This window comes from Chionomys nivalis, chromosome 9 (genome assembly GCF_950005125.1).
Source record: "Chionomys nivalis chromosome 9, mChiNiv1.1, whole genome shotgun sequence".
NCBI classification, from domain to species: domain Eukaryota; kingdom Metazoa; phylum Chordata; class Mammalia; order Rodentia; family Cricetidae; genus Chionomys; species Chionomys nivalis.
The window spans coordinates 58,641,096-58,666,970 of NC_080094.1; the positions used below are offsets into that span (position 1 = coordinate 58,641,096).

General features: G+C 43.2%; 1 protein-coding gene across 1 annotated transcript in view; it reads left to right on the forward strand.

The window, feature by feature from the left end:
- The window catches only part of Meis2 (Meis homeobox 2), a 208,230-nt gene that overhangs the window by 59,866 nt on the left and 122,489 nt on the right, over positions 1–25,875 (forward strand). Inside the window, 1 exon segment of the mRNA XM_057780829.1 lies at positions 4,495–4,640. Within this exon segment, the coding sequence (XP_057636812.1) occupies positions 4,495–4,640 (146 nt within the window).

Below are 25,875 nucleotides of genomic sequence, written 5' to 3' on the forward strand. Positions count from 1 at the left end.
GCCGTGGGTGCTTGGGCTGCTGCACTGGGCAGAAGCAGGAGGATTAGTGGGACTTGTTAGCCATCGGACTAGCTTCAGGTTCCGTGGGAGACCTTGTCTTAACAGAATAAGGCAGAGAGCAATAGAACATCTAAAGTCCTCCTCTGCTCCGCATGTGCCCTTGTGTATGCATACCCTTGCACAGACACACACACACTGAAGTGATTGAATTGATTTTAAGAAAGAAAGCATTGGGCCTTTGAGATGGCTCAGTCGGTAAAGGAAGTTACCAGCTAGGTTAACAACCTGAGTTTGATACCTAGAGACCATGTGGGTAGAAGGAGAGCTCTGACTCCCACAAGTAGTCCTTCAATCACACACACACACACACACACACACACACACAGAACCAATGCCAATCTTTGTGCATAAGCAAATCCCCAAGACTCATTTAAAATGCATCGTCCTGGGCCCTGGGTATTTTGGTGTACTGAGTCTGGGATGAAGCCTTGAAGCCTACACCTCATCAGTCCCCCATGCTTTAGTATACCTGCTGTCTATGTGCTCACTGGCCTTGAGACCATCTTCTTATGCTTACACATGTCATGTTTTACTGAACTACACATAATTTGAACATCTTGTCCAAAATGTAGATCTCTACCTTGGTCAAAGGATTAGCAATCTTCAAAAGGAAACAAACTCCGCATTTCTTTATTTCTTTATTGTCAGAGATGGGAATCTGGTAGCAGTACAGTCACTCACATAGGCCCCGGGAGCACTAAGGTCTCTCTCTCGAGGGATGCCATTGCTGGCATGGTTGGAAGCGAGTGTGTACATGCAAGCAGTCTACCAGCTACCAAGAAGAGTCTTTAGATACGCTGTGTGTGGCTCCCCAGTGTGACCATGGTCAGAAAGAGGACAAAGCCTTTGAATCAGTCCTTCGGTAATTGACCCTTCCAACAAACAGTCATGCTGTGGAGGTTATGAATCTAGGTAGGGCACAAATAAGAGAGAAACAATTCTTTTTCTCAAGGCTTCTCCAGTACTGAGTCATAACTTCAGGGGTTGATGTCTGTACTATCGGTGTTGCTGCCTCCTTTAGTACACACATGGTGCTAGTGTATGCACACCCTCTAGCATGTTAACTCAATTAATCCACATGCTAATACCAACAACCCTGTTACACACAGCCCAGAAACAAGAAAACAATATCCAGTGTCACCAGCAGCTTAGTTCCAACAGCGCCTGCGGAAGTTTTGTTTAGGTTCAGAAAACACAGTTGCCTTTTAGATGTTTTCTTTACGTTGTTGTTGGAACTTGGTGCTAGACCTTGGTTCATAGTTCACTGAAAAAAAAAAGATGGTATTTATTGTGTTTTTGGAAAAAAAATCCTTCTTTTCGTAGAGATATAAGCACTAGTATTAAAAGTCTATTATCCATATACATGTATGAAATTGTCAAACTTAATTTAAAAATCCTATTGAGTATCTAGCTATTAATATAAAATCAGACATGTTTTTGTTTATAATTATTTATGATACCATTCTAAATTCAAATATTTCATAACATTTTTACAAAATGGACTGTTTTCCATTAAAATTCATGTAATGCTTCTCTTTATCCAATTTAAGTCAGTCATCAAAGGATGCTCATGCTAGCTACATTTTTTTTTTCTGGAGCTAAACATAGTGAATCATATAGTCTGAGAGTGTTATCAGCCCCCTACATTTCAAACAAGAGAAAATGCACCATGGAGTCACTGCCTCTCTTTTTTTAAGGTCATTGATTGGGTTCAAAAGGCAAATGCCTTTTTTCCTTGAACTTCCTTCAATTAAGCCATTAACCTCTTGCAATAAGTATATTCAAAAATCTATCAAAGAAAGCTAAATGAGATTTTAACAAAATCCTGACAATTTTAGCTTAAACATATACACAGAAACCATATGTGCTTAGGAAGAAATATATACACACAGGCATTGTTTACAGAGCGTGTTTTTCTATTTGGAAGACAGTGAAGGAAGACTTATTCCATACATAATCTGAAACGTGCGTTCAGAGAACTACAGAGATCCCACAGTAAGAGACAAAGATATCTCTATCCACAGTGTGGAGACAGACAGACTGACTGACTTCAAACTTGAACTTGCAATGTGAATTTTTCCCCCTCATCTCTGGGTACTGCTTTTCAAAATTGCCTCAGGCTACAGAACAGCACCTCAGATCCCCAAGGCCCACTGCCTGCCTCCTAATAGCCACTCTCCATCTGTGTCACATGAGCAGCTGATAACATCGCCACAGTGTCTGTATTTCGGAGAGCACTTCCACCCAGGTGAAAATGCTGGGGTTGCCAAGGAGCAGTCAGAAGCCATTAGTGTGGGTGAGAATTTGCCTTGCAGCAGTTCCTTGGCATGGCGGAAACTGTGTGCACACATCCCCATGCAGGCTTGGGCGTGTGCGTGCAGGTGCATGCATGTGCGTGAGTGCGTGTGTGTATGCATGCGTGTGTGTTTGTGTGTGTGCACATGCGAGTATATATGCAACTCCCGGATAGATGTACATGTGTGTGCAGGGAAGGTCAACTGATAAAGACTAGATTCTATATATCCAGTATTCAAAAGCCAAAGGATTTTTCTTTCCCTGCCCACCTATTCCTTCTTTGACTGTTGGACTGTGTGTGTGTGTGTGTGTGTGTGTGTGTGTGTATTGTATCCCCACCCCCATCTCTCTGTCTCTGTTTCTATTTCTGTGTGTGTATGTATGTATGTGTGTGTGTATGTGTCTGTCTCTCTTTTATCATAACAGAAGGCAAAGAAAAAGAGAACAGCAACTTTGGGGTCATGCTCTAGTGTTTGGGCAGATGGAAGGGAGCTGCTTTGCCTTGGGGCAGGGTGGCTGTAACGAAGTGGCCTGTCAGTCTGTAAATAGTGAGGGTCATCCCTTCCATGTGATGGAGGGGATCGCATTGCAGTGAAAATGGAAATGTCAATAAAATTAATCTGCCAGCTCTTTGCTGTGGTTTTTCTGCTTCTCTGGTCAAAGAAGGTTGAGATTTTTTTTTTCCACAAGAGAGCTAAAGGAACAGGTACCAGAAAGGCCACAGGCAGAGCCAGAAGTTCTAAGGCCAGTGCCCCAGTGGGCAGGAAGTCTGGGGAAAACACCATTTGGGAGGAGGGAGCCGGGCTGGGGATTTGCTGGTGGATCCGCTGCATTCCTTGGGCAGCTACAGAGTGCCCAGCTCAGGCTACATTGAGCACAGTTTATTGTTTTAGGCTTTCTTGGACAAGGTTTTTACTTAGCGTGGGATTTATGGCATTTACTGCTAATGAATGTCTATTCTTAAATTACAAAAAAACCCATCTCAGCGCAATTCCCAGATGTCCTTCCAGGACCCCAGCTTCTTAAACACCAGCAGGGAGCATAAACTCTCCACTTCTCTGTTTTCCTCTTTCGTGTGGCTCCAGGCTAATGATGTGCAAGGGAAACACAGCCATCTCTAAAGCCCCACTGCTGTCCCCGAATTCTTCATTTATTTTGCATTTGATTATGCCACAAGTCGGATCTTGTTTCTTTCCTTTTTTTTTAAAGTTATTAGTTCAAATATTAATGTAGGGATATGGCATATATTGCTACCCTTGATTGATGCCTTCCCAAAAACAGGAAGACGTGCTCGTATGAATTTTAAGAAAGTAGGGGTCCTGCAATGCCTTGCCAGAAGAGTTTTTCAGATACATAATTTAGATGCCCTCCAGGCAGGCTTTCAAGGCATTTTTGCCAGAGGGCAAGAAAAAATAACTCTGACTGTTAAAAGTAAATGATTTTTGCTAATGCACAATTAATGCCAGAGAAAAGCACAGAAGAGAAAGATGTGGCTTAGGAAGTTCTGAGTCAGGGAGCACCCTACCTTGATGTGTGTCTTTTTGTCTGCCCCCTTCACGATAATGATCAGCAGCGCCGAGAGCTTAAAAGTTTTTATGTCATGCAAATGTGGAGCTCTGGGTCACGGGAGGCGTGCGCAGGGTGCTCGAGTTTGGGAGGTGACAGTTCTGGGAGGGGCCGAACAGGCAGCGCGTTATGTGCAATCAACAGTGACACCGCTACTGTCACCTATGTGGGCAGCCCAGGATATATAGACTACAGAACATTTAACTTGATTACCTGACAGTCTTTGCTCACTATGGGCACGGGGATGTATTTCTACCAAATGGGCTTTCTCGTAGCGGTTTGCCCACACTGGGTTCCATAATTGACAAAGAGCTACTGTGCTGTGTCAAGTACACAATTATAATTGAATTAATGATATGGGCGAGAGGGAGACACACAAAATTAACATTTGAAGAGGCCTGGCTTAATTTTGTCTTTTACATATTTGTGTCTCCAATTATACTTTAATGAAAGGGAATATACCCCCTTAATGGATTTCTTTCAGCGAGCTTAGCTGAGCTCGTCATTAGCCTGGCATTGTTGTTGGCACCCTCGCTCTGCTTGCTCTAATGGATCTTCATTTCTTCCTGTTAGGTGATGGGTTAGACAACAGTGTAGCTTCACCTGGCACAGGTGATGATGACGATCCAGACAAGGACAAAAAACGCCAGAAGAAAAGAGGCATCTTCCCCAAAGTCGCGACAAATATCATGAGAGCGTGGCTGTTCCAGCATCTCACAGTAAGTTAAGACACAAGTTATTTAAAATAACAAAAACTTTATTTGTCATTTTGCGAAGTTTTTGCACGTCACATGATCTCTCACACACGGTTGGTTTTGGTTTCAGTTTGAGTTCTGTCCTTCTGTTTCATTTTTTAAAACAAGGTTCCCTGCTTTCTGTTCCTTGGACTCTGGTGACTCATAGCCGTCACAATTTTGTCAACCATTACCATCCAAACAGCCTCCTCTAGAAAGGAACAGCGATTTGTCTTAAGAGGTCAGCAATGGACCTTGTTCAAAATGGCCTGAGACTTTCAATAACATATGTCAATGTTTACTGTACTACAAGATATGAGCAACTTCAGACGATGCAGCTCAACCAAAGGAGAGAGCTGTAAGGAGCTCATGAATCTGTTAGCATTGCTGATTCTCCTGCTAACCAACGCTGTCTCCTCCATGAGCAAAGCCAGTATCTTGCCACATGCATGTCCAGGCTCATCTCTTGGAGGTGGTCTGATAATATGGCGTGTGTATGTGCATGCATGTGTGTGTGTGTGTGTGTGTGTGTGTGTGACCAATACAGCAAAGGGTTATAGGTACTCTAGTGCCTTTGTTTGTAAGGTTGAAATGAAAGATTCTGTTTTAGCTGTTCAAGTCCATTATCTTAGAAGCTAACCCTTTTCACTTCTAGGAAAGATTAATATGGGCAATGGCCTTAAAGCGACAATTTATATCCCCGTGTTTGCAACCAGTTTTATGCGTCAGTATATACTGTTGACTCAAAGGCTCTCATGACTAAAAGTGACAAGATTTTTTTTTTTATAGAGGAACCATGCATGCTTATATTTTATTATCTGTTTGGAAACCCTTGGAAACTTTGCGAGGATGCGTCTTGTCCTACATTGTTTTCCAGGCCATTCTATGTACACTATAGCTTAAGAGCAGAGTAAGTAGCTCATTGAAAGCTGAAGGTCTTCTGCGGGGACCCAGCTTGTGTGTAGTCATGCTGAAGGAATTAGCCACAGTGCTGTGAGTCCAGGACAAGTTTCCACTCTTATTTATGATGCTGGCTGTTGGTCTGGTCTTCTCCCAGAGGGACGGAGAGCAAGGGGTGGGATATGGCAGTGGGGAGGGAGAAGTGGTGGATTCCTGCTTCTAAATCGGACATTGGGATGTAAGGACGATAGGGCCAAACTGAGGTGAATCGACCTGGCCTGCGGTGTCCGGATCAGCTGGAGGTACCAACGAGGCTACCTTGGTAGTGGTTATTCTTGCCGTGCAGCTATGGCCATTTCAAAGGTCAAGGCCCTACACTGACTTGGCTCAGAGGAATTAGACGGAACATGCGTCTCTGGGCTGATTACTTAACCAAAGACAAAATAATGAGTCCTAAGCAAATACTGACTAATTGAAAGGGCTGTAAATCCATTACATATTGGTCAGGGACAATCAGGAGTATTTAATCACTTTTATCTATTCAGGAGCATTGAAGCTGCAACGGCAAAGCCCTCAACCTTGCCATGTGCTTATTATTCTCGTCATTACCAAAATGACTTCACAGCTGTTCATTGCTACATCACCTCAGCTGGAGACTGGCTAACCTGTAAAATGGTTTTAATTTGGAAGTCGAGTGAGTGTGAGGGGAGAATTTCCTTGTTTTTACCCTGAGGTTTGGTGGTGTAAGTAGCTGGAGATGCTCAGCAGGCAAAGTGCTTCCTCCTGACCAGTTTGGCTAGTTGGTTTGCTTCCTCTGGATCCCTTACGGTGACAGTGTTCTCCGTTGAAATGGTTGCCTTGCAATCCAAGCATCTGTGTGCATGCATTTTCAGCCATTGCCAGGAAAACGAAGGTGCCAGAATGCTCACACCTTGGAGACTGTGGCTACTTTGAACTCAGACTGAGAAGCAGAATCTAGATGGTCAAACCCAGCTGTCTGAGTCACCAGCTCCTGTTCTTTCCACCTGTGAAGGAGGTGACTTTACTCAGGTCTTATCTTTAGTAGAGACCTCAGAATGTTTGCCATTGGTTCCCTGTCCTCTCAAAGTCAAGGTGGTGATGGCGGTGATGGGGCTAGGGAGCAGCCAAGGGCTGCCTTGATCCCCTGTCTGGAAAGCCACCAGCTCTCCCAGCCTTTCTAAATACGGAAGGGTCTCTGCTCCAGCTCTGAACAAACCTCATGGTGAGCCATCAAGAGCTCTCTTTGGATTTCTTGCCTTGACCTGTCATGGATCCATCATCTCACCATACACTGCAGTCACCTGCTCATGATTCCTTGGTACCTGTCCGTCAACGGTGCTACAAACTCACAGCCCTTGCTGCACGAGAATGTTTACCTAGTTAAATACACACAGGACTTTGTGCAGAATTCTCCACACCACTAACAATTTCACTGAATGATGAGAGAGAGAGAGAGAGAGAGAGAGAGAGAGAGAGAGAGAGAGAGAGAGATCGCATAACTCAAGTCTTGGAATCAGGAGTACTTCATTTCAACTTCCCTTTCCCCCTCTACTGTCTGATGGCCAGTTTAGCCCATTAAGTTCCCTGGATTCTTCTTTGGTCCATTTCTCAAATGAGAGAGCTATGTCACAGCATCCACAGGTCCCTCATCTGTACCTCTGCATCTGCGTTCCGCCCAAGGCCTTTAGGCAGAGCAATGTCCCCAGCCCACAGACATCTTGCCATTTCCTTCCTCTTTTCACTTGTCAGCGAGTGCTTGCTTTTTCTCTTCTCCATGGCCTTCTCTCAGAAATTGCACTTTTTCATGGCTTCCTCCCACTGGCTTTGTCTCCCGTCTCTCTTTTTGTTCCCCTCCAGGCCTTTTCTGCACCTCCCTTGGATCTCAGAGAAATTTTCATTTTGAAAATGTTTTCTCTCTCCATCCACACGCTACCCCCACTGTAGCGAAGAGGCCTGGTAACTTTGATGAGGATGGTCCTTGTAAAACTTTTACTTCCCGATCTTAATGAGCTGAAAGATTTACTCCGCTGTAATTCTGAGCTCAGAAAACAAGAATAGAGCCCCCTAACTAGCGACATGTTAATTTAGACCTCTTTTCTTACATACACTAACAGGCATGAGGGAGTTCTTGCAAATAGGGATGTCCTGGTATATTTCTCTGTCTTTTAATGAATTTCAACATTCAAAGTGAAATGTCGGCTGGAACTCACTGCAAATCGATGTGGCCTAAATTATTATTTCATGTAAATCTCTTTCCATGTGTGGGATTCAATGCACATTCTTCCATTATCAGTCTCTTTAACATTATTTCAAACTGGCCTGTCCCCTTTTGTGTGGTGTGACCTGTTCTTGTAGTACAATAATCCCTGATGTACCCTTTTTTTCTTTCTTTCTTAAAAAAGAAGCTAATTGAATTATCTCATTATTTTAATTTGTTAAGCAAATGTATTTTGCATCTCAGGATGTGTTCTTATAGAAGGGGGCTGCAAAGGCTTTGCCCCCTGAATGGGCCATTGGCCCATTTTGACATTCATGCATTCATTAACTATCAGAACATAAAAGAACTCTGGGTGTATTTTTTTTTCCAAACACCCAACCAGCATGAAGCAACTGTCCCCAATAAGCCACAGGGGTCTCCCTACATATGTTCTCAACTGCAAGCTATTGTCACCTATTCTGAATACCTCAAAAGGCCGAGAGGAGAGAAAAAACCCAACTCAACAAAGACCAACTGTAGCAATTGGGAAGTCTTAGTCTCAATATGACAAAAATCATTAACCTTCCATTTTCTACGAAGAACAAATTCCAGTACAATTGTAAGAGTTGAAACAGTCTCTCAAGTTCCTATGAACCACGGTTAAGGGAAAGGATAATCAATTTGTTAATAATTGATTACTTTGGAAAAAATGTTTAAAGTAGAACCAAAGTAGAATTTTGAAAACTGAGCTGTTTGTTGAGTCTGTTTCCACGCTCAGAGCCCAGCTCTTTGAATTTGTTTAATCTGATGTTAAAGGATTACTCTCTAGCTTTCTAGCTAGCAGTTTTCATGGTGTCCTTTAAAACAACATCCTCTAGAATGCGCAATACTTTTACATAAATAAATCTATTTCTTCTTAGAAATTCAGTTAGCAAAACTGTTGAATGCCCATTATCCTCTTCCATTCATGCATGACCCTGTCTGGTTTATTCACCCTACAAAATCTAGAGGAGGTGGAAGAAAAAAAAATCTGTTGGAAATACACTTGCGTTTGCCAGAAAGTAGACAAGGACCAAAACAAATAAACAAGCAAATAGCAATAGAGCTATCTCAGCAACCTGTTATTCTCTTTGTTAACACTTGGAGATTATAAAATCCTAAAAGTAACCCTGCCATTACAACTGTTTTTATTCTACTGCAAAAATACTTTAAAAAGAAATGGCAAGAAATAATCTCCAGGCTGGCAGTTTATAACCATACTCCAGGCCCTTTGTGCTCACGCCAGCCTGCAAGCACCTTTCCTCACCTGGGGAGAGCTCCCTGAGTTGTGCCCACCATAGGGGAGAAAGAGAAGGTCCTCACACCCAAGGTCTTGACTTGCTCGTGCCAATTTCTGACCCAGGAGGGTCTTTGCATTGGAAATGCTATAACCCTACCCTTTAATATAGGTGTGGCACTTTCTTCAGAGATATCCATACTGCCTCAGAAGCAAGCAAGAGTACATTGTGCAGTCTCCTTAAAATGGCAAGTTTTGATGCTCTGTCACTGTCTGTGGCAAGCACTGCTTACTCGCTCCGTGTCTGTGGGCGTGTGAAAAGGGGCTGTGGTCTGTGGCTTGGTGACACCTCATCTACTGGCAGTCATTTTATGGGACTATGTAAGAGCCTAGCTTGGTATTGACCTACAGAGAAGATGAAGCCTATTTATGTCTACTTACAGGTTACATTAGAGAAGCATGTCATGAACATCCGTCAGTCGATTCATGGAGATCTGTTGATAGGAAACAAAGTCATCTTGAGTTTCCTGTTATCCTACACCCTCACCCCACACACACACACGAGAGAGAGAGAGAGAGAGAGAGAGAGAGAGAGAGAGAGAGAGAGAGATGGAAGGAAAGAAATGGATAGACAAACTTTCATTATTTTGTCTATTAACTAGTTTTTTGGTTCTCTTCATTTTGAGCTGGTCTAGATTGCTTTGTTTCTTTTTTTCTTTTCTGTCTTTTTCGGTTTTTGGTTTTTCAAGACAGGGTTTCTCTGTGCTGTCCTGGAACTTGCATTGTGGACCAGACTGGCCTTGAACTCACAGAGATCCACCTGTCTCTGTCTTACAAGGGCTGGAATTAAAGGTGTGCACCACCACCGCCTGGCTCTAGATGGCTTTCTTAAATGAGGGAATAAAAGTCTAAATTCAGTGCACAGGACTACAAATACATAATACAGTACATATTTTATCTTAAATATCACCTCCACGTCTCATTTTCCATGGCTGTCGAATGGGGATAATTCTGGATTTTCCTAATACTACAGGGATTAAATGAGACACATGTGTGAAAGCTCTCAAATTTGTACCTGGTTCTTATAACAGATACTTAATATAAAGGAGCAGCCAGACATAGTGGCACATGCCACTAATCCCAGCACTCAGGAAGCAGAAGCGGGCAGATCTCTGTGAGTTCCAGGCCAGCCTGGTCTCCAGAATGAGTTTCTTTACATCCAGTGTTACAGAGCAGCATAATAGAGAGACTCTGTTTCAAAAAGACTGTCTGTATGTGTTTGTGTGGGGGGGTGTATATTATGATTCTTATTTGAATCTAGTTGCATGCAAGAGGTCGTGACCAGTGGGTGGACCTGGTCATCCGATGTTATCATATCCTGTCCTGGCATTGTGTGAGATAAAGTGTGGATTTTCATACGTAAAGCCCAGATGGGCCCAGGGAGAGAGAACATGTCTCACCAAACCGTTTAAAAGCTGTGACCACATTTAATGGCCTTTCATGAGTGCTAACTGGTAGATAGTATCAGAGGCGGAGAGCACTAATGCCTCTTGAGTCCACTGTACCATGGTGCTGCTGGGCCTGGTAACATGTCCCTGCAATCCCAACACTTGGGAGACAGAGGTCAGAAAAATCCTAGACCCACGACTAGGCTGGGCTGTATAGGAAAGCCCTCTCTGGGGAGAAAAAAGAAAAAGAAAAGCAGGAATGTTTGATGGTCCATCTGGCACAGGGAGGGGAGAACTTTGATTGGGATAGTTCAGAAAGCCTCCATGATTTTCAAGAGAGGCTCTCCTTTACACCCTGCATCCTAACTGTGTGGGATGGGAATTTGCCTGGCTTATCTCAGTTTGAGCCGAGCTTTCCGATCTTCACCGGGGTATGGTTTTTCTAAAGGCGTCGGTTCACATAAAGCGCTTCGATCTAGTTTGAGCTCCATGATCGAGGGAAAGCTGTACAGCCACTCTCAATCTTTGCTTTTCACCTTCAGTAGGAAACTAGTGAGCCTATGATCTCCGTAGTGCCCACTCGCATTGCTGTGCAGCGCAGACAACGTGCACACTCATGCGCATTGCGTGGATTTGGGCGTTTTGATCTTCTGGTTGCGTGCTGTGGTCTCCAACTGCTGGAGGCCTTTGCCACCTCACAGCCTCATCAGGATTACTTACCCGCCATGCTCCTCTTCACCAAAGTGCCCCTCCTTGTTCTTCTTGCACACCTGTGTCCGTGAAGATGCCACGACAGTCTCTCTCGCTCCCCATCTCTTTAAGAACCTAGAGTGCTCAGTAGAAGTAAAAGTCTGTGGACATAAGTTATTTCTACTTGGAAAATTAGCCACTTGACGATTCTGAGACTGGTCTACTTAATACGAACAGCTGTGTGCCAAATTAATTCCAAATATGAAATGTTGGCCTTGCTTACGGAGAGGGAGATGAGACCGTCTCTCTCGTACTCAGGGAGGCAAATGCGCACTGAGTGCAAGCGGAGCTCCCTGGCAAAATGTTCGGGGAGAGAGGTGTGTGCAGAAAGTGCAGCCGAAGGGCACCAGTAGAGAGTGAGGTTCTCCCCAATGTGTGCTGCCCCTTGCCTTTGCCTCGGCATTGTTTTTTTTTTTTTTGCTTGCCGGGAGAAAAACATCTGTGAGTTATTTGAATGGAACCTTATACTGGAGATCGCCTGCCTGAATTGGTGTCATCTCTGTTTAATTTCAGGAAATGATGTCACAATGCATTAAATAACAGTGCTGGGTGATTTATTTTCCCGTGGACATGCTGTCCTAAGCATTCCTCTTTCCTTGCAGTGTTTCTAATTAACTGTAAGCTTGAATGTTCTTCCTATTTTATAATGATTTTGAGGGGTGGGGGCGGGAGACCGGGGGTGGAAAAAGAGGAGTCGTTTCAGGGGTTGCCGAGGTTCAGAGCTAATGACACATCTATCGTGTCCTTATTGGGACTGGAGGGTACTGAGCGCCAGGGGTATGGTCACCAGTGGCAAGCTGGAACACTGTTGGTCGGTTTCAAAGAATTTCTGGAAAAGAAAGCCCGAAGGCTCTGGTACTAGCTGTTCCGAGAGCCTCTAGATAATTCTATTAACGACTCGCACACTATAGCTTCTCCCACTCGAGGTCTCCATGCTCTGCCTTCTTCAGAAAAGAATAGAGGACACAAGTCAATTCTGTCTGCCATCTGTCGTCGTTTTTACAATTTCTCAAATTAAAGAGACAGGCCAAAAATTTAATGTTGTGTTAAATCTTAGAAACTTCTCTGGAGGAAAAGACGGCTGCAGCTGAATTGTCTGTTCTTTTCTTGATGGGGCGATTGCGCGTTGTAGCAACTCAGCCTTTTAGTTGTCCTGATTCGGTGTTTAGAATAGGGTGATCCAGCGGCGTTCTGTATGGAGAAACCCATGTATTGTTGTGGATGTAACCACCATGCCTCTGTTCATGTGCTCTTCCTGGATGGTTCTTAAGTGGATGACAACATGAGCCGTATCCCCGCCAAATGACAAGATGGTTTCCCGGTGGCTGTTGGTTTTGTTTGTTTGTTTTGAGACAAGATTTCTGTATATAGCCCCGGCTGTTGCGTAACTCGCTCTGTAGACCAGGATTCCCTAGAATTCAGAGATCTGCCTGCTTCTGCCTCCAGAGTGATGGAACTGAAGGTGTAAGCCATCATGCCTGACAATAACAAGACATATTTAAGAATAGCTGATGATACCATTTTAAAAGAAAGTTCACCTAAGAAAGATAGTACCCTATTTATGAGGTACTAACCGACATAAAAACATTTACAGGCAGGACATAAAGGATTTTAGGACACTGTGAGATATGGTTCTTTCATGGAGGGTACATGCTAGTATACGTGTGTTGAAACTCAGAACATCCAGTGGCCTGAGGTTCTTTGTTAGCTCAGAGGTTGAGCGTTTTCTTTGCACACGGGCCTAGGTTCGATCCTCAGCACAGCAGAAAAAAAGGGTGAACCTACCTACCATAAACTGTGAGCCCCAGATGATGGTGCTATGGGTGAAATCCGGCAAATAGGGACCGAAGGACTGTGTGGTGGAGACCTGGATCAGGGATCGTCTGTGCGGAGAAGGCTGCGTGGTACGGAGACGGGGTTAGAGGAAGTAATCGAGGCTTGTCCTTGCTTCTGCTATGACTCTAAAACGAACAAAAAAATTAGCCTATTTTTCAAAAAATAGATAATTGAGGAAATTGGAAAATGAAATGCTTATTAAATTACCATCAAAAAGAAACTAAAATAATTGCACCTCAAAGTTTAGCACCCGGTTTTATAAAATATCACTTGAAGCATCATTGTTTAAAAATACGCTGAAGAATTCAAGGAGACGGGAATTGAGGACCCTTGAATAAAGGAAAATAGAAGGCATGTGCGTATTTGAATATTCAGCTATTTCAAAACTCCAAGAATAGAGTGCCATTACATGCTGCTTAGTGAGAACCCTGAATATTCATTCAAATCACACGAAAAAAATTCCATTTCCTTCCACATGACCACAGTGCAATTGTAGTGTGGGCAGAAGTGGAGTTCTGAGAAGCTGAGGATCAAGGTGACAGGACTTAGCTGCAGCACGGTTGCCAGTGACCTTAGACAGTGTGACTGCACAGACTTCAAGAGCCGTCTGGAAATTCTGCTTCCCCTGCACTGCGGTCTGTTTTTGTGATTTTGGAGATGGTTATGAAGTGTGAAGATGATCCTAGCCCCACTGTTCCTGCGATGAGATGGTGGCTTGGGCCGGAAGCGTTAGGTTGGGTGAATGGAATTTGACTGTTGCATTTATGGGACACATCCCACCGTCTACATTGATTAGCAGCAGTTGTTTCGGGATGGAAAGTAATCGCTGACACCCTTTAGAGGTCTATTGTCCCCTTAAGATGTAAGCGCGGTTCCGTTTTCACGTTGCTACACTTGTTCTTCATGTCTTGAACTGCCAAGACCCAAAGCCGCCGGAACTAATTTCAGTTGTTTTTATCTGATAGTAGATGAGTTGTCAAGTCACAGTACCATGGCAGATAATTTTTTTCTTAAGCTGTGCTTTTACTTCTCTCTTATAACAGACAGCATGAACATTTGCTGAATGACTTTAATGTCCACACGCGCACAAAATTATAACTCAAGAGATGAGAGCTGTGAGACTCGGAAGGGATGAACCACGAAGAGATGCTGTTAGCTTGGATTCTCAGCATCATAGGACCGAACATGGGCCAGTAACCAGCCCTCTTCAGCCATCCCCCTGGGCATGTTTGGATCAGATAGTGAAGGTCCACTGTTGCAGTCCTTAAAGAAGCTCTTGCTGCTGCCCTTCGCTTCAGTACCTCAGTTCTCACAGTGTAGCTTTTACTTCTTTATCCACCCCCTGCCATCACAAATATCCCAAGAATTCATTTTGGCTTAAAAATATAATTTTACATCAAAACGTGTGTTAATTGACAAAAGAATAGTTTCATGATTGGCCACACTCCAATGGCAACCCAGAATTCATGTGGTAAACATAAGCAGAAAGTAAACACCCCAAGTATCCTGAGGGTGCTACAGGAGTCCTTGTAAAAAGAAAAACACTCTTATCAATAGAGGAGATGAATTCTGGATTATTCCCTGCAGGCTGGTGGCAGGCTGGAACTCTCTATAAAAGCAATCTTATTTTTTCCCTATGGTGAAAAGTTATAGGTTCCATTTCAGTGTTTCAGGATACCTGCAGGCAGCTCATGAGCTGATCCACTTGTTTTAAACCCTGTCTTGTAGTGAATTAAAAAAAAAAAAAAAGGTGGTTTGAGAGCATGGGAATATGGGGTCATTATTGGTCAATTATAGGCTCAGGTTTTGCATTAAGTTTCTGCAAAGCCGTAGGTGAAGGCCTGTGTGGCAAAATCCCACTGATGACTGGGTGACACTTTGATAAAAGCCCCTCTTATGGCTTAATCCTGAAGCTTTTTGTTCTTTTGCACACTGCTTAAGTGATTATCAAATATGATTATATGGAAAGGTATAGATTTTTAATGTTTTCTCCTGCCAATCTGAGAATTGTATGTGTGTCTGTGTATGTGTGTGTGTGTGTACGTGTGTGTGTATGTGTGTGTGTATGTATGTATTTGAAGAGGAACACAATGTAATGTTCCAGTTTTCCAGAGGTCCTTGGTTAATGGTTACCCCCAATACCCCGTCCTTATATGGGTGGCTTATTATTGTTGTTATTTCATTTAACGATCAGTTAAATGAAAAGGGCCATCTTCAATCCTGGTGAATCTCTGGCTGGATTCTTTTGGAATTTAAATAATTGAAATGTTTATAATTTATTTAAAAAGCAGCGGTTTTCTTCCTTTAAATAAGGAGTGGGGACGCTTAACTTTTTGTGTTCACAAAAGCAAAGACTTCAGGATACAGTAAACCCTTGATGTATAGAAGGCCACATACCAGAGGCAGCAGAGTTAGTAATAACTGGAAACTATTAGACCCAATCTGCCGCTTAGCTCAACCCCTGCCTGTCCTTAATACCGTAGCCAAGTAATTGGACTTTCCCGAGTGCTGCTTTCTCACCTCATCAATTTTGTAGTTTCTGTTTTGTTAGTGGGAGTTTTTGTTGCTATTGTGGTTGTTTCGTATTTTGTTTGTTTGTTTGTTTGTTTTTGATAATGACTCTTTCTGTAGAACTCATTAAGAGCAACATCAGGCTGGTTTCGAATTCATAGAGAACTGCCTGCCTCTGCACCCTAAAACAAGGAATTAAAAATGTACACCACCATATCTGGCCCTTACTTCATTGTTTTAAAAGTTAGTTGAGATTAGAAATAGTTCAAAATGAAAAAGGACAAAAATACTATAAAATATCAAGTGATATCCATCCATACCCTTCTATGATCTATGTCAATTCTCTTTGTCTCAACTTCATGGAAACTAAACTTAGCTACCCATCAAACCTGAGTCTCAAACGGGACTCGCATCTACAAACAACACGCAGTGAACAGCAAAGGGTCAAAGGCTTTACACGTCTTGCATTAAGACACAGGTACAGTAAATTTAAAGTAAAATTTGGAAGCTTGTGCTCATCTTTAAAAGAAAGAGATGAGCGAGGACAAGCTGCATCACTACAGACTTGCATCAGAGAGTTAAGGGGACGTGAGCCTCCTTTTGTAAACAATTCACCCAGAGAGGTAACTGGTCTACCACCCTGCTACTTTTCCTCCTGCCTGAACTGCCTCTCTGAAATAATGATCCCTTGTCCCCACACTAAGAAAGCTAAAGAAAGCTCATGTCAGATGTAAAAATCACCTCATTGGTTCAAACATAATTTCAGTCTGAAAGCTAAATCAGACTTCCTTTGATTTGCCATTCAGAAGTTTGCAAGTGTTACAGCCCTTTAGAGAGAATTCACAGTGGCAAAATCACGGAACATGAATGGAGATAGCAAGAGCAGATTTGGAAGGCCCATGGCATCCCAGTGATAAGGGCTGAACACCTTTAATCCCAGCATTTGGGAGGTGGATCTCTGAGTTTGAGGCCAGCATAGACTACAGAGCAAGTTCCAGGACAGCCAGAGCTACACAGAGAAACACTGTCATAAAAACAAACAAAACAAAATAACAACAAAAGGCTTTTGGAGGCCTTGGCCTTAAAACACTAGCCACATAGCTCCTGGGAGACTTTCTGAGGAAGACTCATAGTTGGAGAATTGGGGTTGATCTTTGTGGAAGTAATATTTGCATGTAATATTTGTATTAGATAAAGGTCACCAAGAGAGTGGCAAGGAGAGCGAGGAGAGGGTCAGTAAGCTTTTGAACATGATGTGTGGGGGCAGGAGGAAAGAGAAATGTGCAGAAATAGACATCAGACCCAAGGAGACATAATGGAATCATGTGATGAGGGAAGGCGTTTCAAAGTAGGGGAAGTAGATTCCGAAGAAAGATCAAGGACAATGATGACTAAAAATAAGCCTTTCAATGTGGCACTTTGGGGTCATGGTCTACCTTTGAATTCTGCTGACTGATGAGTGAGCAGGTGGGGTGGGAGGGAACAAAGGAAGCCTGGAAGGCAGGGCGTGGGGGTGACTAGGTTTCCAAGCGCAGGTGAGTCAGGGGGGCTGGAGAGAGGCAGAAGTAGAGGAGCAAGGCTGGAGGAAAAGACAGTGGATAATTCATGGTCTGGGAGGAGGAGGTAGAGGTCCGAGCCCAGGTGCAGTGATGCCGTAGTGACTGACACATTCTGCAATGGTAGGAAAGATGTGACAAGATCCGGGTATCTCTAGTGACAAGATGAAGAGCAATGGGATGAAAGTGTGGCTTCCGAACAGAGGCCCCTGACTGGAAGGGACTTACTGAGAAACCCTTTCTGATGAAGCAAGACACAGGATCACAGAAGAGAGGCAGAGGCAGACCGCAGCACAACCCCAGACTGTTTGGACAGGCAAGGGAAGGATGGCGGTAGAGAGATCTTGAAATAGAGGCCAGTAAGTCAGCATTCCAGTGATGTAATCTTTCCTGGAATCATGACCGGAGACTACTTCTGTCATTCATCTGCATAATGAAATGACTAAGAAAAGTCCGAAAAATGTTGAGGAAGACCCTGCATGGAAATGTGTTGCAACTGAACAGAGTGTGTCACCGCTCAACACCCGAGACAGGATGAGCAGCCGAAACATAAAAATCGACTGTCCAACCCAAATCCACGGAGAAGTTTATTAATTTAAAGGCACCACTTTTAAATCGTTGGGTGGAAAAAGAATAACTCAATAAATGGATTTGGTATAATGGCTTAACTATTTTTTTAAATCAATATTCTCCATGAAAATAAGTTCCATATTTAAGAGTTCTTTGAAGTGATGTGGCTATTTCTCTTTCCTTTGTTTAGTGGAATCCTTTCAGAGGATAAAAACAAAGGGATTATAAAGAAATATGGTGATTGATTAAATTAAATTAAAATTAAGGGTCTTTGAATGTCAGGAAAACACCATAAACAAAATAAAAGAAAATATTAGAACTTGCAAAAACACATGTGCAACATCATTTACCAGGCAAAGAATTAGTGTTCCACATTAATGAAGCATTGTGCACACCAACAGGGAGAAAATGAAATGGACGAGAACTCAAGGATGAGCAGAGCCAGCACTAAAAATGGCCAGCAGGCATTGTCAAAATGCTCAGTGCCATTAGTAACCACAAGCCTTTTTAAAAGACAGCTGGGTGTGGTGATACCTACCTGCAATCCCTGTGGTAGGAGGCTGAGGCCTGAGAATCCTAAGTTCAAGGCCAAGCACAGCTACAAAAACACTGAGAAAAATGATAATGTCCTTTGCTATCCAAGGTAGAAGGTTATATCCACCATAATAAGGACAATAAAATCAGAGTCTTTCTGTCATATAAATTGTTGTGATTAAAAAGCTAAAACGTGCAGTGTGTGGTGGTACACACCCTTAATCCCAGGCAGAGACAAATGGCTCTCTGTGAGCTCAAGACCAGCCTGACCTACTACATAGTGAGAGTCTGTCTAAAACATAAAACCAACCAAACAAAGCCCCACTAAGGTAAAACATATGTTTACTATTTGATGCAATAATTTAATTTCTAAGTTTTTCCATAAGCAAATGAGAAATTAACACAAACATTATGCAAAGTTGTACCTAAAGGTATTATTGATAACAATAAAGATTGAAAACTACCTGTATTCCCAACTATAGGAGACTACTCAAGGCTGTTGTGGACTAATAACCAACCCTTAAAAATTTTATTATATGAATTTCTTGAGCTATGGGGAAACCTCAATATATTACTCACTAAATACTATTGGTAAAATGCTATAAACTAAATTCTGATCTTATAAATTAAAATACACATAGAAACAGGCACAGAAAACGTTAATAATTATCTTTGGGTAGTATGATCTTAGTGACTTTTTTACTTTTTGTATCAGAATATTTCCATAAAACGTAAAACAAACAATCGAGAGGCTAAAGCAGGTGGTTATTGAGTTCATGGCCAACACTATCTCAGATAAAGATGTGTAGGATATTTGTAATGTAAGACTATACTTTTTATTTTAATGAGTTGGGGATGGACAAAGTAAAGCCTGGTAGTTTCCTGGTATTACCAGAGGCCACAGTCCAGTTCAGGCCATGTGGCCTAAACAATGGACCAGAAGCAAGAAAGTATTGTCAGGTTTTTGGTCCTGGAAATGCAGCATCTCTTCTCAAATGAATCAGAGGGCTGGTGGGGATGGATGACAGTAAAATTAAGAGAAGAAAGGTATTAACAAGTCTGTGTCATAAATGGGAAGCTTCAGCAGTGAGACAAGAGATGGCATAGAACAGAATGTTCCTGCAGGTACAGAAGTCCTAAGTCTTCTGCTCGCAGCAGCTGGAACTCTTCTTCCTGAGGAGAGTGATGAAGGATGGGAGAGGAAAAGGAAGAGAAAAGAGTGGTTTGGCCTCTTGTCTCTGATCTGAGGGAAACCACGAAGGAGAAAGCAGATGTGCTTCAATGGAAGAGAGTCTTAACACGGCTGACATCACAAAATTCCATAGACTAGAGGACTTGGTGGGAAATGTTGGGCTGCAGAGATGGGTCGTGGTTCAGAGTATGTGCCGCTCTCAAAGAAGCCTCTCTGAATCCCAACACCCATGAAGGGCGACTCACCAACTTCTCTAACTCTAGCTCAAGGGGACCTGGCGTCTTTGGCCTCTATAAACACCTACAGTCATGTGCACATAACTATACGTGCGTACATGCACATAATTATTTTTTAATGTTTTCAATGTTAAAACAAACTAGCAACCCCCTCCCCTCAAAAACCTTTTCTCACAACTCAGAAGGAAAGAAACTCCCCAGGCCATGGTGCTGTTGTGTTCAGTGTCTGGTGATGGCTCTTTCCTGGACTGTGCACAGAAGATCGCCATCCTTCTGTGATCCAGCAGGGCCTTTTCTCTGTGCCTGATTCAGAGGAAGAGGGGGAGGCCATTCTCACTTCACCTACTCTTCTAAGGTCACCAGTCCTCTTAAATAAGGGCCCCACCAAGATGGCCTCATGGAATCTTAATTACATCATCGATGCTCTCGCTCCAAGCACAGGTGCCCCTTTAACAGATGACGAGGCTGCATCCCAACGTGTTTTATCTTAAGTTTTTTCATATTTAACATTTTATCTATTGCTATCAACCCATCATAAGTTAAAAATATGGTAGGTCAAAAATGCAACTAATCCGTGGGTCCTGCAATTATCAAGGCTTAGCATCACATGACAGAGTACTAACTGCGCGCCCTCAAGGGCCCAAGACTGGGAGGTTGGCTCACCCGCTGCAGCATGGCCAGACTGCGCCCTACGCATATGCCAGTGAAGAATTCAAAATTCAGAGCACAGTTTTGTTGAGCCGTGTGCCCCTTTCACACCACCACAAAACCAAAACATCTCGAGTGGAAGGATCCTGAATTAAGGACCGACTCTGAAAACCCTCTTGGGGGTCAGCACTTCAGCGCAGGAAGTTGGGGTGAGCGGGTTGGGTACCGTTCACTAAGAACTTTCCTAGAAGCCATATTTCAGGGCAGACATTAGTTTCAAGTCAAGGATATGGAGATGTACAAGTGGAAGAGATCAAAGTTCTCTCGTTTTTGTTTTGTTTTGCTTTGCTTTCCATGGCCTTGGGAGTGAGGATTAGGCCAGAGGAGCAGGTTAACTTCAGATGTGGTAACAAAGGAGAGCCAAGAAAGCCAGCCATGCTGAAAGGCTCAGGCTTGTGCTACCATGATGCAGAAGTGACGGAAGTCTCTGAAAAACGGGGGAGGGGGGGAATTTGGGGGACAGGAGAGAGAAAGCTTTCCCCAAAGCATCTGGACTGAGGGAGCACAGAGGAGAAAAAAGGGGTGGAGAGGGTCCCCGGGCACTAAGGCCCTGTCTTATTTGTATTAGGTGGAAGCCTTGTTTGATCTAGCTGATTTTTCTTAGAGTTCAGCTTTGCGTGTGTTAGCACTCAACCAGTTTGTGTACTTTCAGAATCCCCCCCTCACCTCCTCTCTTCATCTCTCTCCACACCCCCTTTCCCTCCAGGGGAGAGACTTAAGGAATAGAGGTTGGCTGAGGCCCTCTCCTGCTCTGTCGTGTACTCTTGACCCTTCCTTGGGATCTGCGGTTAATACACGCTTTGTAGAGGCGACTTGGCAAACCCTACTCTCCACAGGACTCAATTCATAATTCGCTGCTAGCAGGCGGAGCAGGGCTCTGTAGTGGCTTGTTTGCTCAGTGCCACACAAAAGCAACGTGTTGTGACCTTCGCTGTTATCAAATCAGGAAGTAGACGGTCTTGGCTTGGAGTCGCCCGTCTTCCTATGGCTCTCCACAACCGTAATTTATGCTCCAACCTTCCCATCTAGAGCGTGTCACACTTTACATTACTATTGTGTATCTTAAAATAAACAGCATCGCAAGCTGTTTATTTTGGTGTTACTATGTATGCATTTTAAAACAGTGGTTACTTAAACAAATGTCCCTGTTCCCACAGCACTTGAAAGCCAGTGTTTGCCCCTGTGGTTTTGGATTTTGTCACTTCTGTTTGGATTATGTCTGAAACCCACACTGGGAGCAGTTGGAAGGAACCTGGCAGCGTCTAAGACTGGGACCTGTAGTTGGTCCTGACCCTCAGCAATGAGTAGCTGACCGGCCCTCCCTATGCCCTCCTTGCCCTCCACAGCCTTGCCCTTCTCTACTAACCTGGTATTCCAGCTTCTCTTTCAAGCTGTAACTTTGTCATATTCAGTGATAGAGTTGTTAATTTTATGTTCCTGAATGCTATGCAGTTTGGTTGGGTAACTGGTCCACTGCTTCAATAACAAAATTGTTCTCCAGAATACTCATTCAAAATTGTTACCTGCAACCTAAAGATACAGGTGACATTCCATTGACCCAGCCTTGCTAAGTTCAGTGAAGGTGGAGGACCATAATAAGCAAACTGTTCGTTTTATTTTATTTTATTTTTAACATTGTACAGTCTTTATCTTGAAATAGGTGGGAGAGAGGCTTGGTACCCAATACTTAGTCTTTTGTACCTCCTCTTTGGCCTTCACCCCATGACATAAGTTATAAATGTGGGTGGTCTGTGCTGAGTCTTGTTGACTGCAAGCAGGAGTTAATGTAGTGTGAGAGAGACCCTCAGAACCTGGCCTGGCCTGATGATGGCATTTACAATAGTCATTACCCAGAGCCTGCTGAGCCTTGGGGAGGGGTGCAGGGAGGGTCACAGCACCCCAGGGTGCCTTCTCCATCCCTGATCTGCTTTTCAGAAGAGAAGCAAGGCTAGTTTGAAGCTATGCATCACGTCACCCTCTTCCTCTTCCCTTTTGTGAATGGCGGCATCAGACTGTACCATCTTTCCCAACTCAGTTGTACTGGCACATTATAAAGGAAGATTCTAGATCATCAGCTGGTAAATTAATGAATGAGTAAAATCCTGCTTGAGTTTTCGGCATCTCAAAAAGTCTAACTTACTGTTGAATAGTTCATTACCTTCTTAAAAGTTTGTGGACACAGGGGTAATTTTTATTCTCATATCTTGGTTGTGTGAAGGAAATAGGAATATCGTTGATTATGTTTACCACAAAATCAGTTGAAAAAATTAGGTTAGATTTTTTTATGAGATTAGAGCTGCATCACATGTGAGATCTGAAATATTAATGAGGCAACCCAGTTATTAGTGAGATAGACACATTTCTTAATCTTGTACAGTGCGTATCCAAAGCCTTATGCTGAGAAGACATTAAAGACCATTTATTGGACCATTTAGATGCAGGTGAGATGCAGTAATTGTTTCCTGTTCCTTGAAAAGAGTCACATAGGATATTTTGAGTATATGGACGTTTTACTCCAAATATGATGAAAATACAGTGACCATGTATAACTGAGAGCTTTGACAAGGCTTCATTGCCTCATCCATTGAAGGCAAGTTTCAACTGCTTTGGTTTCTTCCGGTGTCTAGTAGAGGTACTAAAGCCTGAGGCCTGGGTATTGGGATGGAGCAAGGCAGGGCTGCTGGATGGAGCAAGGCAGAATGTTCTAGCAAAGCCTTTATCATGCTACCTGCACTAAGAATCGAGGGGGCGTGGCTTCATAAATAGGAACCTACTGTGTAATTTCCATACTAATTTTCTTGCTGTCATTGACTCATTGCTGGTCCAAACACTTGGAATTTCATTGTTCCTGACAGTCAGAAGAACCACAAAGCAGAGGAAGGGGTGATGATCTAGAATTAGCTGTAGAATTACAAAAGGATTTAAACTGAAACCAAGGAATTCCTATGTTTACCTTCAGAGCTGAAGAGCTATGCTGTCATTTTTCTGTGACTGGCCTGCCTTGTCACAGAATGGTCACAGTGTTTTCTTAAAAGTCTAGAAATCAACCAGGCAATGGTGGTGAATGCCTTTAATTCTCATACTCAGGAGGCAGAGATAGGCAGATCTCTGAGTTCCAGGCCAGCCTGGTCTGCAGAACAAGTTCTAGAACAACCAGCACAACACAGGGAAACCTAGTCTCAGAAAAGAAAAGAAAATCTAAAATCACCTTGCTAACAACCAGTTATTGCCGTGTGTGTGTGTGTGTGTGTGTGTGTGTGTGACCTTATTTTTTGAGACATGGTACTTTATTGCACTAGAGTTTCTGGATGGCCCACGCACTTCTCAGGATTCCCCTGTTTCTACCCTCAGTGTTGAGATTAAAGATGCATACCTCCACCCTGACTTTCTTATGTTGGCTTGTGTGTTTAAGGTTAGGTCATCTGTTTAGACAGCAAACACTTTACCCGCTGAGCCATCTTCCCAGGCCAACTGGACATAACCTGACAGGATTTTTGTAAGTCTGTCTTATTCTCCCAAGTTTTGGCCACTTTCCCTCCTTTGCCATGCCCTGTTTGAGTGTGGCTTGACTATTTCTATCTGCACCTTTCGTCCCATCTTCACTCTGCTGTGTGTTACTTGCATGCGATAGTCAAACAACGGCAGCAGTTTTCACTGATTTGCCTCATGGGAAATGGGTCAACAATTCTTATTGTGAAGCGAGGGGGATGGGGCACACGTTTTTGCCCCAATAAAAATTAGATAGCATAGTGGCAACTGTGTGTTTGTTAAAAAGCAGTTAGTACAAATTCGAAATACTTCACAACAGATGTGTTTTGTGAAAGGATATGCTAAAAAATTAAACAGAGAATACTTTCCGGTTGTAATTTTAGAAAAATATTGTGCAATGCAGCAAATTTACAATTCATTTAAATCAACCTTTTTATAGAGTGTGTGCCTTCATGATAAAATTTTGACAATTTTGCAATTTGTTTCAGTGTTTCATTGAGGGGGTGGGAATCCATCTGCTAGTTATTTTGGGGGACACCATTACATCAATAAAAATGATTCCCAAGTTGTACACAGACTTCACTTTAAATTAACGTGTGGCTGTTTTTAGTATAAACGACTTAAAGACAAAAGTTCCCATGCTGTATGTAGAGAGTAGGGTGCCTCCTTTTCCTACTCTCTCAACCACAATCCCAGTGAACTCCATTCTCCAGGAACCTCTTCAGCCTTGGATTCTCACTAATCCTGCTTGTTCTTACTTCACTGACCCCTTTTTGAGCTTCTGGAAGAACATTTTTGTGGGTGGTATTTGAGCCGATACCTTTGATACAGTTGCTATTAATCACTGTCTGCCCCGTTATGACGCAGGTTTAATGATATACCAGTGTGTGGCTTTTGTTAGCTGGAAGCTAACCAACGGCTCCAGCCTTTGATATTCAACTCACACCGGGGTGGGGGTGGAGGTGGTGGGGAGAAAAGGAGAGTTCGAGAGAAAGAAAAAGAAGCTGCAAGCCAGGAAAAGAACAAAAAGAACTCAAGTATGCAGACCAGTCTGCCATTGAGTTGAGCATCGAGAAATCTCAACAGCGCTCTTTGAAACCTGAACACAAGGATGCTAAATTTGCCATTCATTCTTTGGTATTTAGGAATGGAAAAAGCTAGTTGGCTTGGCTAACTTTGGTTCCTGCCTCTGTGTCAATCAATACTATGTTAGCCCTCTCAAAATCTATCTGTTTTCTGAATCAGGAATGTAAGCGGCAGCAGGCAAAGAGGAGGAGATGGACATGTGTCACTGTGTGGAGTGCCTGAGTGTTGATGACTTCCCCTCCATGGATATGGGCACGGGGAGGTTTCCTTTCTCTATAGTAGGAAAAAGTGTCTCCTGCTACATACATTAAAACTGTTTAATCCCTGTGTAGAATTTTTAGAGTATAGAGAAAGTTTAGCCCTGTGCCATGGAGTCAGAGAAGGTAGCAGGCTTGTCTCCTTTTGTTTGTTTGCCTATGGTTTTCTACATTGGACTGCCCCCTGGGGGGGGGGGAAGAAGTGGAAAACAAGCTGCTACAGATGTGACTAACTATGAATATTCATGAGCTCCGTGGCTCTTCCTCTCCTCCAGCACCCAGGCCCTTTCTGATCTTCAACTCCTGGATGCTCCCCCTGTCTCCTGCATTGTGTTTCCACAACCTTAAATCTGCCCTCCCAGGCCAACCCTTAGACAAGACAGCAGTCCTCCACACAGACTGGCGTGAAACAGTCAGCAGTAGCCTCAGAAACTGTGTGGGTCTTGTGGTGTGCGTGCGTGCGTGCATGCGCGCGCGCGTGTATGTGTGTGTGTGTGCCTGTGGTGTGTGTGTGTGTATGTGTGTAACATGCACACTTGCATCAAAACAAAGGAAGATGAAGAAAAAAAATGTTATCCACAGTTTTATGAATTCAACTCCCCTTAATGTTCATTATTTAAACCAGCAGCAATTACAAGTTCAAAGGGGTTTAG